This window comes from Centruroides sculpturatus, unplaced genomic scaffold, assembly GCF_000671375.1.
Source record: "Centruroides sculpturatus isolate CEXI.00-Female unplaced genomic scaffold, Cexi_2.0 scaffold1499, whole genome shotgun sequence".
Classification (NCBI taxonomy): Eukaryota; Metazoa; Arthropoda; class Arachnida; order Scorpiones; family Buthidae; genus Centruroides; species Centruroides sculpturatus.
The window spans coordinates 170,418-183,200 of record NW_019385812.1 but is presented as its reverse complement, the minus strand read 5'-3'; the positions used below and the strand labels follow the sequence as shown (position 1 = coordinate 183,200).

General features: G+C 28.0%; 1 protein-coding gene across 1 annotated transcript in view; it reads right to left on the bottom strand.

Annotated features, from left to right (window-relative positions):
* The window catches only part of LOC111642273, a gene marked incomplete at its 3' end in the record, with an annotated part of 3,461 nt that extends 2,370 nt beyond the window's left edge, over nt 1-1,091 (bottom strand). The window contains exon 1 of the mRNA XM_023388600.1: nt 1,065-1,091. Coding sequence (XP_023244368.1) covers nt 1,065-1,076 — 12 coding nt within the window. The remainder of the gene's footprint in view (nt 1-1,064) is intronic.
* Nucleotides 1,092-12,783: the final 11,692 nt, after the last annotated feature.

Here is a 12,783-nt window from a genome sequence, read left to right as displayed (position 1 = left end):
AAATTTAATGAAAAAGCAAACGTTTTCAGCCAAATCTGTTGGCCATCATCAGGCTGAGATATTCGAATATAAATAAATACAAATAAAAATAACGAATGACGCGTATATATATATATGCATAAAGAAAAATAAAATAAAAATTATTCTTATAAAGAAGAAAATATGTATATAAATATATGCATAGGATAATTAAATATTACAACGTTATATAATAATACACTATATGAAATTCAATAAAATGCAAGAACATGCAAAAATACTAAAATCAAGGCATTAAATTAAGAGGCATTAAATTAAATCTATTCGTTTGATTAAGTTTGATCGGCCTGGAGATACTTAATCAAACGACGTCTAATGATGCCAGGCAAATCATCTAGGCGCCTTGGTTACCCAAGTTATGAATGTGTATATATTTATATATATATACATACATAAGGTTTGACTGAAAAAAAGTTTCTCGGTAACATTTGGTGGCATGTCATTTGTTATATTTATTTAAAAAACGTTTTATAACGTAACTATTATTAATTGCAAAAAGCTTAATTTAAACGGTAGGGTGGGTTATATAAAAAATAGTAAATCCTAATAATGAGTAACATTGTCTTTAAGTCCAAATTTACTGGAGATAAACACGACCCCTGTTATTATACTCCTCAATCGTTAACCACAAAAATTTAACAGCATCAATTCTCCTAATAAGCAAACTATCCTGCAAAATTTCAGAAATTTTCAACAAAAAGCATAGAAATTATAAGCTTCAAAGAGGGAAACAAAATTGTGCTCCTCAAAGAAACTGGCTTACTAAAATGTATACACATTGAAAAATCTTTTATATCGTTATGCATTTCTTGTCATGTTAAAGTCTTCCTAGTCCAAAAATGTAAAAATTCAGTGGGGGTGAGTTTTTGACCAATTGCCATAATTTCCCTCTTTTATATATAACAATACAGAGCCGGGAACGTAATAATATCTATTGTGTTTAATTAGAGATATTTTCGTTAAAATTTACAAACGTGTTTTAAAATGCTAGGTGTTAAAAGAAGTGAATTTAATAATTTACTTACTCTAAACGGCATATCTTCTACGAATGTTCCACTAAAAGAAATTTAAGTATAACTATCGCGTTTCAATATAAATATACGTTACGTGACGTTATATTTTTCCAGTGAAAAGTAATTACTTTTTTCTATTCAAAAATTAAAATCAATAAAATAATAAAATATTTAATATTACAGTATTCTAGAATTTAACATGTGTTATATTTTCCAACAGTAAGCAATTTATATTTTAATCGTCATACGAAAATTCATTTAGAAATTTATTATAAACAGAACTGTTTATTTTAATTTAAACTTTAAAACTAATTTATTAATTGACTCAGAAAATTTACTAACCGAGTAGTAAATCTACAATCAGTTATTTGGTTCAAATATATAAAATATGTAATGAGTATTTCCACACTAGTCTATGAATTACTGTATTATGCAGTCATTTAATAGCTTTATTAACAGAAGATTTCTGTACATGCATTTAATTAATTGCACATGCAGTATATTATATTCTACTCACAGATATGCATATACAGACTGAGAAAAGCTGGTGTATACTGGAACATTATTTCGAATGTCTTGTATGCCTGAAGACTGTCCTTTTCATGCTACATTCAACAATCTCGTATTTTGAAAAGAACGTTTGGAAGATGTTTCTAGTCGAACTTAATGTTTTCTCATTACTTTTCTTATTTGATTGTTATTATAAAATGTAAGATAATACATGAATCAAATATTTCATCATTGATCGAAGGAAATGAAAATTATTTTTAACTTCTCTCTGATGAAATGTCAGATTTTATGTAATATAAGCATAATGTTTAATTAAGTAATATAGGTTTTATATTATTTTACAACTATATAACTTTAATTACGAAAATATCTGAATAACACGCAACGTAAAAACTTCTAACAAAATCAATTGTATGATTGTAATATGCGTGACTAAAGTTCTGTTGATTGTTGTTGCTGCTACGTTCGTAAAATTACTTTTGAAAAATAATTACTTTCTTTATATGACATCAATTTCTTTTTGATTAAAATTGCATTTTTCCTACAAATGAAAAAGAAAAAAAAAACGCAAACTTGCAAAATGAGTTTTATTACCAGGGCTGTTGAGTCGCGTAAGAACCTCCGACTCCGATTCCGACTTTTCTTTACCATCCGACTCCGACTCCGACTCTGTTTCATATACATAACAAGTTGGTAAGTAAAAAGGGAGTCGGAGTCGTCAAAAATTCCGCCGACTCTCTCTGGCCGAAACACCAAAACTCCACGACTCCGATTTCGACTCCGACTCTGACTCCACAGCCCTGTTTATTACCAAACACTATTATAGACGAAATTTACGTTAAATTCGTTATAACAAATTGAATATATCGAACATTGAATGTAAATAAATGTAATATTGTTGTTTTTCTATTGACAACTATTTACCTGTCTTTAAAAATTATTATTTTAGGTATTTACTAATGTGAGTAATTTTTTTATGTCTATTTGCCTTGAAAATACACTTACTTCAAATATAGAATCATCCAACAACTTTTATATTTGAATTGCTTTGGTTTATGTTTTGAAGAATAAAACGAATTTCTAATCACAATTGTAAGAAATTCTAACAAAAGAAATTTATGTTCTGTAATTGAAATATTTACTATTTTTTATAAATATTTTAAAGTTATTTTCAATAGTAACCTAAAGTTAGAATATTCTTGACTTAGCATTAATGTATAAATGAATATGGATTAGCTAATTTCAGCGCTGTTACATGTCACATTATTTACATATTGTGATTGATCAAAAAATTATAACCGTACATTGTACACTTTTAGGCTCAGCAACGTGTAATGTCAAGAAATAGAAAAGGTTTGGGTTTTCACTGTGTAAATGAATGTGTGTGGGTGGCACGATTTTGCACGCTAAATCAAAGTTTAATAAATTTTGTGGTATTACAGAAAATTTCCGAAATTTTCGCAGGATGATTTGTGAATAGAATTGATGCTATTACATCTTCGTGGTTAAAGGTCGAAGAGGTGAAAATGGATCAGGTGTCATTTTTCGAGTATGGTCAGATTACTCCAATTTTTATTGTCATTTACAATCGTTTTTATAAAACTCATCTCTACCCTTAAGCTTAAGCGTTATGTCTTTTTAATAATTAGTAATATTAAAAAAAAATTAGTAAATTTTCACGACAATGGGAGGCTCATACAATTCTATCTCTTGTCAGGAAACTTACACATTATCATATTAAAAGAGGAGTTTGAAATTTATCGACAATTGATTTCTAACTTTAAAGAAATATAAATTTTAGAAATTTAAAATTGGAGTTAAAGTAATAACAAATTTAAAACATCAAAGCTCAGCCTATATCCATGCAATCGTGTGGCGTCTTTATGTAGATATAATTCATTTTTCATTACTACAATAAAGCAAAATATGATAAAAATATCTCATACACTCACTATAACAGGGACAGTCGTTTATTTTTAATGCATTTCGAGATTGAATATTGAATACATGACTTAAAAAATTTATGAATTAGTAGAATAAACTTTTCGTTCTGATACGAACTATTGTATTCAATTTCGAACAATATTACAATAGTCAGTGATATACAAATAGAATATTTTCGTTCATTGTCGTAGGTAAAACCATTCTAAGTTATTATATATAATGATAGAATTCTTATAACAATGTAGAATTCAAAATAACAAATATAGCATGCTTTTATACTACTATACAGTAGTTCGTAGTCTTATAACAATTATTTATTATGCCATCAAAATAACGTTTTGTGTTAATGTCATTGTTTGCAATCTGAATATATGGAGAGCAATCCTATACTTCATTATTATATTTAAATTGTAAATACAATTCTACTATTTGCTTATTGAAATAACGTTCTAATTTTTTTCCTAAATTAAAATTATTACAATTAAAGTATTTGAATGCAGTAGAGGATTATGATTATTTTTATAATACGTTAAACTTCATTTACACATCAGTTTATTAATAATATGTAATTGATTTAATAAATAATGGCGTAATAAATACAAATATTTATGCAAATTATTTATAAATACATTATATATAAGATATTTTTCGTGTTTTACTTTTCTGGCTGTTATGTATATACAGAGTGTTATCTTGAGACATTGGAGTAAGTTAATTGGATCTCATTAGTTTGAAAAAGTTCTAGGGTATCGAGAGGCCAATCAATTGGTAACCTCAGATGTGACCTTGACCTTGACCTTCATGGTCACTTGGAGTCAAGTCTGTTTTTTATGGGAACACATATTTTTGACTCCAAAAATGGAAAGAGCAGAAAATTTCACAACCAAATGTATCTTTGACCTTACTGTTTAGGTCAAAGGTCAAGATTGTTTTCAGGTTAAAATTATAAGCTTTTTCTAATGAAAAACCATACTTTTTATTACTGGAATAGGCAAGAAGGTGAAAGTTACATTTACATGGAAACAATGAGACATTTCACAATCTTCCATGACCTTGAGTACTAGAAATTTGACCTCTGAAAGTCATCTGAAACATGATAATTGTAAGCGCAGCTCAATAAATGCATTAAAGTGAAAGGGCATCATTTTGAACATTTGTTATAAAATTTTCCCCCAAAACCGACATCTCAAACAATGGTAAAACTTAGAGTGACTCACCGAAAACAAGCACCACGATAGTAAGAGGCAAGGAGATTTACTAAAAATAAGCGCCTCAAAGGGGGCAGAAAACAACTACATCCTCATCGTTACTCCTTAGTAGTGAGAAAANCGCTACATTTTTCGTTACTTTAAAAATTTTCAAAAACTAATTACCTTACACGATGTCATTCTCTCTACTGGAATGATAAGTCTCCTTGTTACAGTTGTTTTCTTGCTGTCTTTACACTGATAGTAGTTTAATTAACTGGGAAAACTATTTATTACATCTATAAATGTTTTCAACTTGCTCCACAGATCATCATCATGTTTAGAATTCTGGAACATCGAAGCATTTCGTACCGTATAAAACATGTACAGTTTGTAAAATCACAAACACGTCCCAATATATCGTTATATGAATTCAAAATAAATACATATGATGCAAAATGTGTATATGAAACGTCTTTGTATTTTGACTTAGCATTAATGTATAAATGAATATGGATTAGCTAATTTCAGCGCTGTTACATGTCACATTATTTACATATTGTGATTGATCAAAAAATTNACCGTATAAAACATGTACAGTTTGTAAAATCACAAACACGTCCCAATATATCGTTATATGAATTCAAAATAAATACATATGATGCAAAATGTGTATATGAAACGTCTTTGTATTTTTAAATACATGTTCTTTACGGTAATGAATGCTTGTCAATGTTCCAGAATTCTGAACCTGATCATGGTCTGTGGAGCAGGTTGAAAACGTTCGTTAATGTAATCAATCGTTTTCTCGGTGATTTAAATTGGTGATTAGTATTAATTTAACGAAAATACTTGTAAAAATTTAGCCAGACTAAGTCACAACTAGCAGTTAATCGATTTTCTATTCACTTTGTTGTGCTTATTGAAAATTGCATACAGGGTAAACAATACCGAAATAAATTACTGTTTACTTTTAATTTGAATTTCTTGTATGATGATACATTAACGTCTTAAATTTTATTAAAACAACTTCGTTGATAGATGGTTTCGTGCAGGACATTACAGTGTATAGAAATCAATAGAGTAACACCTATTATTATATAAAAGGGAATAATTCATTTCACGAGGTAGAGAAATGTCAGCTTCATGTTTATGTTTTATTGCTGGACCACATAGATCTTTCAATTTTTGTGAAGAAAGTTCGATATGCATTATCCGAGGTTTGATGAAATTTTCTGCGAAACATCAAAGAACGTCCTCTCTGACTAAATCTTTCTTTTAAAACGAAGTACTGTATTTCCACGCATACAACATCATTCATTTATATATGAACGAAGCCTGTTTACTTGCTTTTGAAAAGCATGTTCAGCTTCGCTTATAATAGCATACTCTTATGAGTCCCATATTGTTTTAAAATTAATGTCATTAGTACTGCCAATGAAAAATAACGAAAAAACAATTACAGTCGACCCTTCTATAACACTGTGAATTATTCTGTTTTATATGAATTTCATGTTGTATGAGTCACTTAGATTATACAAATACCTGAGCCGTTCACAGCCCAACACATGTATTTGTAAAATCTAAGTGACTCTTACAATATGGAATTCATATAAAACGGAATAATCAAGTGTTATAGAGGAGTCGACTGTACTGTATTTACTCACGTATGAGAAGACGTCGCATATAGGACGAGGTGTGACTTAAAAGCTCAAAATAAAGAAAATTATATATATTAATACAATTCTAATTTTATTTTTTTTTAATCCCAAGTAAAATATCAAATATACGAAAATATGCACACATTGTCTTGCAAAAATTACTGGTATTTTAAATTTTAAGGAAATACAGTATCTTATAAAATCGACAAAATAATTTGTTTATGTAAAGCTGGACCTTATCGAGAACCTGGACCTAATAGAGAACCATTTTTTTGGCCATTCCTAACCAGTCGGCACGTGCCAGTGTCGATTAGGCACTAATCGATTTTTAATTAGTTAGTGTAAAAATTCTGAGTGTTTGAAAAATCTGAAAATATTAATACCTGTCTAATTTTTCTTCTATTTTACGATGAACAATTTAATTTTTGCTTAAAGCGTTTCATTAATATTTTTTAATTATCGGTGTCAAATCGGCGCTATGGCTCGCGTGATCTCGGATTTTAATTTTCAAACTTCCCTCAAGTTGAGGATACTAAAAATAGCCAAAGCGGCGGCGCGCGCGCGTTTCTTCACTTATAATCCGATTATTTTAATGCGAATAACTTGTAAAAAACTCAACTTTGACTTGAAAATAATTAAATTTTTCCATTGGTATTTTTAAATCATTTTATAAAATTATATAACATCATGTCTCATATAATTTTTGTATTTTTTTTTTACTTTTATGAATATAAAAAGGTGAGCGACTGTAATTTACTGACCCTAGTCGCGTATGTATCCAGCAGATACATAACGGTTTTTTTATTGAATTTCTTAAAAATAAAACAGTTGAAGTGTGGACGTTTTAGTATATTTTATTTGATATATTCTGAAGCGATTCCCACAGTAGATTTAAAATTTATGACTTTTTTCAAAGTAATTTTACGAAAACTAATACCTTGTCATTACCTGCAGTAAATTCTTTCGCACTGTGAGAGCGCTGTACTTACGCGATTGTTACGCGCAACAATAGCGATTTAATGAAATAACTATGTAGAATATTTAACATTTACCACAATGTTATACATTATATCTTTTTCTCCTAGTTTTAATGACAGGACCAATCCCAAAACTTTTCAAATAAGTCATTGCAGCTTTTTTTGATAACGCGATTTTTTTTGGCTTCGGTGTTATTGTTCTGCTGTCTCGCAATGAGTTTCATTATAAGAAATCTAATACTTTTTATTTTTTAAGAGTTAAAATTTATGTTCATAACGAAGCAATGTCATTTAGTAATTATAAACCAACATTTATTTGGTAATTTTATAATTATTTCTTAAAGTATTAAATACATAAATTATAGAATTCATTACTGGCAACACTAGTTGTCAAATCTGAAACAAAACATTCCCCTGAGTGCAAGAAAACAATTTGTTAGTTGTTCAATTCATTACTGACAGAGAAGGGAGTTTTTGAAAACAAAATCTTAAAAATATTATCAGTATATTTATTGTACTTCACAGTGGGGGTTAAACAGAGTGTATTACTTTCGCCAGATAAAAAATAAACACAGCTCTACTACCCTGAATTTAAATACATAAATTATAGAATTCATTACTGGCAATACTAGTTGTCAAATCTGAAACAAAACATTCCCCTGAGTGCAAGAAAACAATTTGTTAGTTCTTCAATTCATTACTGACAGAGAAGGGAGTTTTTGAAAACAAAATCTTAAAAATATTATCAGTTTATTTATTGTACTTCACAGTGGGGGTTAAACAGAGTGTATTACTTTCGCCAGATAAAAAATAAACACAGCTCTACTACCCTGAATTTAAAAAATAATACGATTATGTGAAATTTAGCAAATCTGATGTCAATAAGACAAAGTTGACATTATTTATATTTAGTTCGTATTTCATAAGTTTAATTTTTGCATTTACAGTTCAAATTTCAGGAAATATAAATAAAAATCTCAGATTTTACCCATAACTATTTTATACTTTTGTAGAGTAGAGAAAATGTAAAAATCGAAAATATAATCGTAATCGAGCATATATATATCAGTAAAAATATGAAAATTGCATTACAATACCACACTTTATTGAACGTCTCTGATGATAAAGTAATTGAATCGAGTCCCGCCGCCATATTGATTAATACGCGATCGATTCTGAGCGCGTCGCGTATCATCAAATTAAATAATTTATAAAAATTAAAATAATAAACACGAATATAAAATAATTGACTGTCTGTGTTTGCAATAATATTGTAAAACACACGGCACTTATAATTTAGAATTATCGATAATATTTAATTTATTTTTGAATTTTATTTTATTTTATATATAAAAATCGAAGTAAAAAACATAAATACGTAAAACTTAATAAAAAAAATATCTGAAACTTCAGATAACAAAGAGATATGAGGATCCATGGAAAAAAATAGTTAACAATAATTAAAATCGAGAAAAAAAAATAAAACTTTTGAGGTAAGAAAATTTATGTGATAAAAAGTGAGGTAAGCGATCACGTCACGCCCGTCTTCCCACCTACTGTGACCAAAGCTGACTGGGTTGAAATAAGAGCGAAAACATCAGTAGAAGTAAAAGCAAACAGCGGCGCGTATCTAGGACAATAAACTTTAATGGGAGCGAACATGAAACACGACATCTTGTAATTTATGCTAATTACCTTCTAATATTAAAAATTTTATGACTGAATTCGACTACAAACATATTTTAGAACTGGATTAAAGTAAAAATATCCGCTTTTCGACGCTAAATTTTTATTAATTAATTTTTTAAATTGGAGCCAAATTGACCGAGGGTGTGCAATTTCTATTTGATTGCGCCCGGGCGTAACAACTGGTTAACTGTCGATTACACTTACCAGTTTCTCCGAATTCTAATTTCCGAATAATCTTCCGTTTTCACGTGGAAATGGATTGTAACTTATATGGTGCTTCCGTGTGATTTTGGAATTTTAATCTTGAATTCGATTCACAAGCTTTGCTTTTTCTATTGCTATTCATCATTACTCCTGACAATATACAAGAACGATTCAAACGACCCAGATAACATACTTATGTTTTTAAATACAAGTGAGTAAGCATCCAGTAAAATACGCGAATACGCGGTTCACAAAAATTATTTACGTGCAAAGAATATTTTGCTCGCGCGTATAGGACGATCTAGGAATTTGAAAATAAATGAATAAAAATCTCTTCTTACGTGCGAGTAAATACTGTATCTGCGTTATTGTATTACCGCGTTCCCTTTGTAGTTTATTAAATTTTAAAAATTTTTAAGCAAAATCCATATATGAATTTTCAACAGTAATGATTTTTTAACTGCTAATTATTGCTGTGAGCATCGTGAATGAAGATTCAAGTCAAATTTACCATGACTGATTTTGCAGCTATTACTGCAGTAATGCTGAAATTAACAACTTTTAGTAACAATGATTATTATAACAGCAACTACAAGTTTTACCTGCTAAATTGCGATCTTTCGCTATGCCCAAATGCGGAATCTGAATTATAGCTAAACATTCTCTCACGTTTTGTTGTTTACTAATATATTTGATTTTCGAAAGAACGTTTTTTTAGAAAAACAATTACCTAATCGACCAATTTAAAAAGCATTTTTTTTTTTGTTATATAAAGGCTTAAAGTCTTCAACCTGCTTGACGAAATAATTATGGGCAGAGATACACTTTTCCACCTTCTCATTAATGATGTCTGACTAGACATAAAGAAGATCATTATACCTTCCGATCTAGTGAAAGCTTTTATGCCACTTTTAGTACTGAATCTGAGATCATATTATAATTCTTACTAAAACTTTAACTAAGCAAATACAGATAAAACTATTGCAGCTTCTGGTTTAAACAATAACTTATGGTTAGTATTTACACTGTACTCATTTCAGTTATCAGTTCTCAAGAGTTCTGTATTGCTACATTTAATATTTTCCTTCACATTATGAAAGTGAGAAATTTGCGCACTCTCTTATTAACAGGTTATTCTGGCTTATCTTTCTTCGTTTATAGTATTTTTTATGTTATTGTTATGTACTTAAAATTATATAAGTTAATTTTTAAAACTCTGCAATTGATTTTTTATATGTTCTTGTCTGTTTTCCATTTTTGGATACTGTTTATATAATAAACAACGTTTCAATACAGATAATTTAAATTCCCCAATTTTCATTACAAGTGATTAATTTTTGTCTGTATCAATGTAGATGTTTTCATTTCATAATAGTTGATAGTAATCAACAGTTGCATGACAAGAATTTAAAATTGGCTTCAAATATTCTAAATTAAATTAATTCAAAGTATTTACAAAAATTGTTCATAAAAATAAATTACTAATTTTATTTAATACTATCTTCAGTTGTTGAAGATTTTGTTCTAAATATAATACAATTTCTATAACAGAAAATATAAGATTTAAAACTGAAGAACATTAACAAAATTAGTAATATTATTATTATATAAAAATCTAATGATATAAGATTAGTAAATTATCCATGCCACTGTGTCTTATTATTTAGGAAATACATTATCTCTACATATTTCATTCATACACTGCAATAATTTTAATTAATTTAAGTAGTCATTGCTGTTTTAGTCGATCGTAATAGGTTTATAAAATCCAATTAGCAATGTTCCATTATCGACTAGATCCCACACTATATGATATTCACGAAAAGAAAAAAATATAATAATAAATTGTTATGTATAAAGAATATTACATAGAAAGCATTCGTTTCTCCATTTACTAAATTACTTTATTAAGGAAAGTGCACAGTAGATGTTTAATATTAATAAAGTAAAAGTACAAGTACATTAAGAGGATGTCAAGTAACTCTTAGTGAATTACTTGAAAATACGCATTTTTAATGGTAAGAAAAAATGTAACTGTCTATACATAAAATTCGTTATTGCAGGTAAATCTAATTTATTAATAATCTATCTATTAATCGTATAAATTATTTACTATAATAATTTAGTTATTAATTTTTATTAGTTTTAAACATCAAGTATATTCAAATATTGAAGAAATATCCAGAATATTATACAAGAAAACTCATATAATTCATAATTTTAAGTCAAGAAAAATGTTTATAATAATAAAAATTCTGATTAAGTTAAACAATTCTGCGTTATTCATTGCAATATCACAAAACCAGCACCGAGTTGCTGAACTTTCCTGGCAACATTTAATAGTTTAGAGTGCCATTTCTTATTATATTTTATTTCAAAACTTTTTATTTTTTTAACTGATATAAAGTTTCAAAAAGCTTAAATTTCAGTTTTGGGATAAGTTTATAAAAAATTGTAAATACTTATAACAATTAAATTGTAATTAATTCTGACCCTAAAAAAAATGCATCCTATCTCCATTGTCTCGCCATTCCCTTGACCTACAATCACCAAAATTTGAATACTTGAATCGCCCTAATACACAAACCTCACGGAAAAATTGCAGAAATGTTTGACAAAAAGCACAAGAGTTATTAAGATTCAAACGTAGCGAATAAATCCCTGCTACAAACACACATATATACTGTACATACTCAAGCCACCCCCACACATACTAACTAACATATAAACAAAAAAATTAAGAATTATTTGCAATTTTCCACGTTTCAAGTCCAAAAATGTAAAAATAATAAAAGGAGATCGTTTTTCGACCGATCGCGATAATTTTTTTGTTATATAAATCAGTAAATGAAATAAAACAGTAAAACAGAACATAAAAATGTAATAAATTATAAGTTTAAATCATATTAAGTAATTTACTCCTTCAATTGATATTGCATACTTATCGTAAGAGATAGTTTGATAAATGCACCAAAATTATGAATGCGCATTATTTGCACAGACTAAAAGCTCATCTTTATAATAATACATTACTATAAATTTTAAGAATAAACTTATTAAATATTTTTGTACAATGGACGTCACAAATATAATTTAATATTAATTTAATACCCAAACAATAGATTTAATATTTGATTCATCAACTGAAACTATGTATTATATAACTTGGAAAATATTTAAAAACAGATAAATGAAATTACCAACGAAAAGTAAAATTGTTCTGTGAATACTTTTACATATTTTATTATACAGTCTACCACTCGAATTTTTTGTTAGTATTTTCATGATAAATTATAAGTAAATCTGTTTAAATATGATTCAGTTCACAGAGTGTAAGTATAATTTAATGAATTTATGTTATTCGAAATACAGGAAATTGTAAAGCATAAACGTAACCTTGGACTATGTGTACACGGTACAAAAAATTTAAGTAGAATTTATAGAAAATGGTAACGTTATATTAAAAACTGTTCAATCCATCCGTTTCCAGCCAATAAAATTAGTGCTCTTTAGTTTTATACTCGGTTGTTAAATTGAACTTCTAGTTGTTCTGATAGTG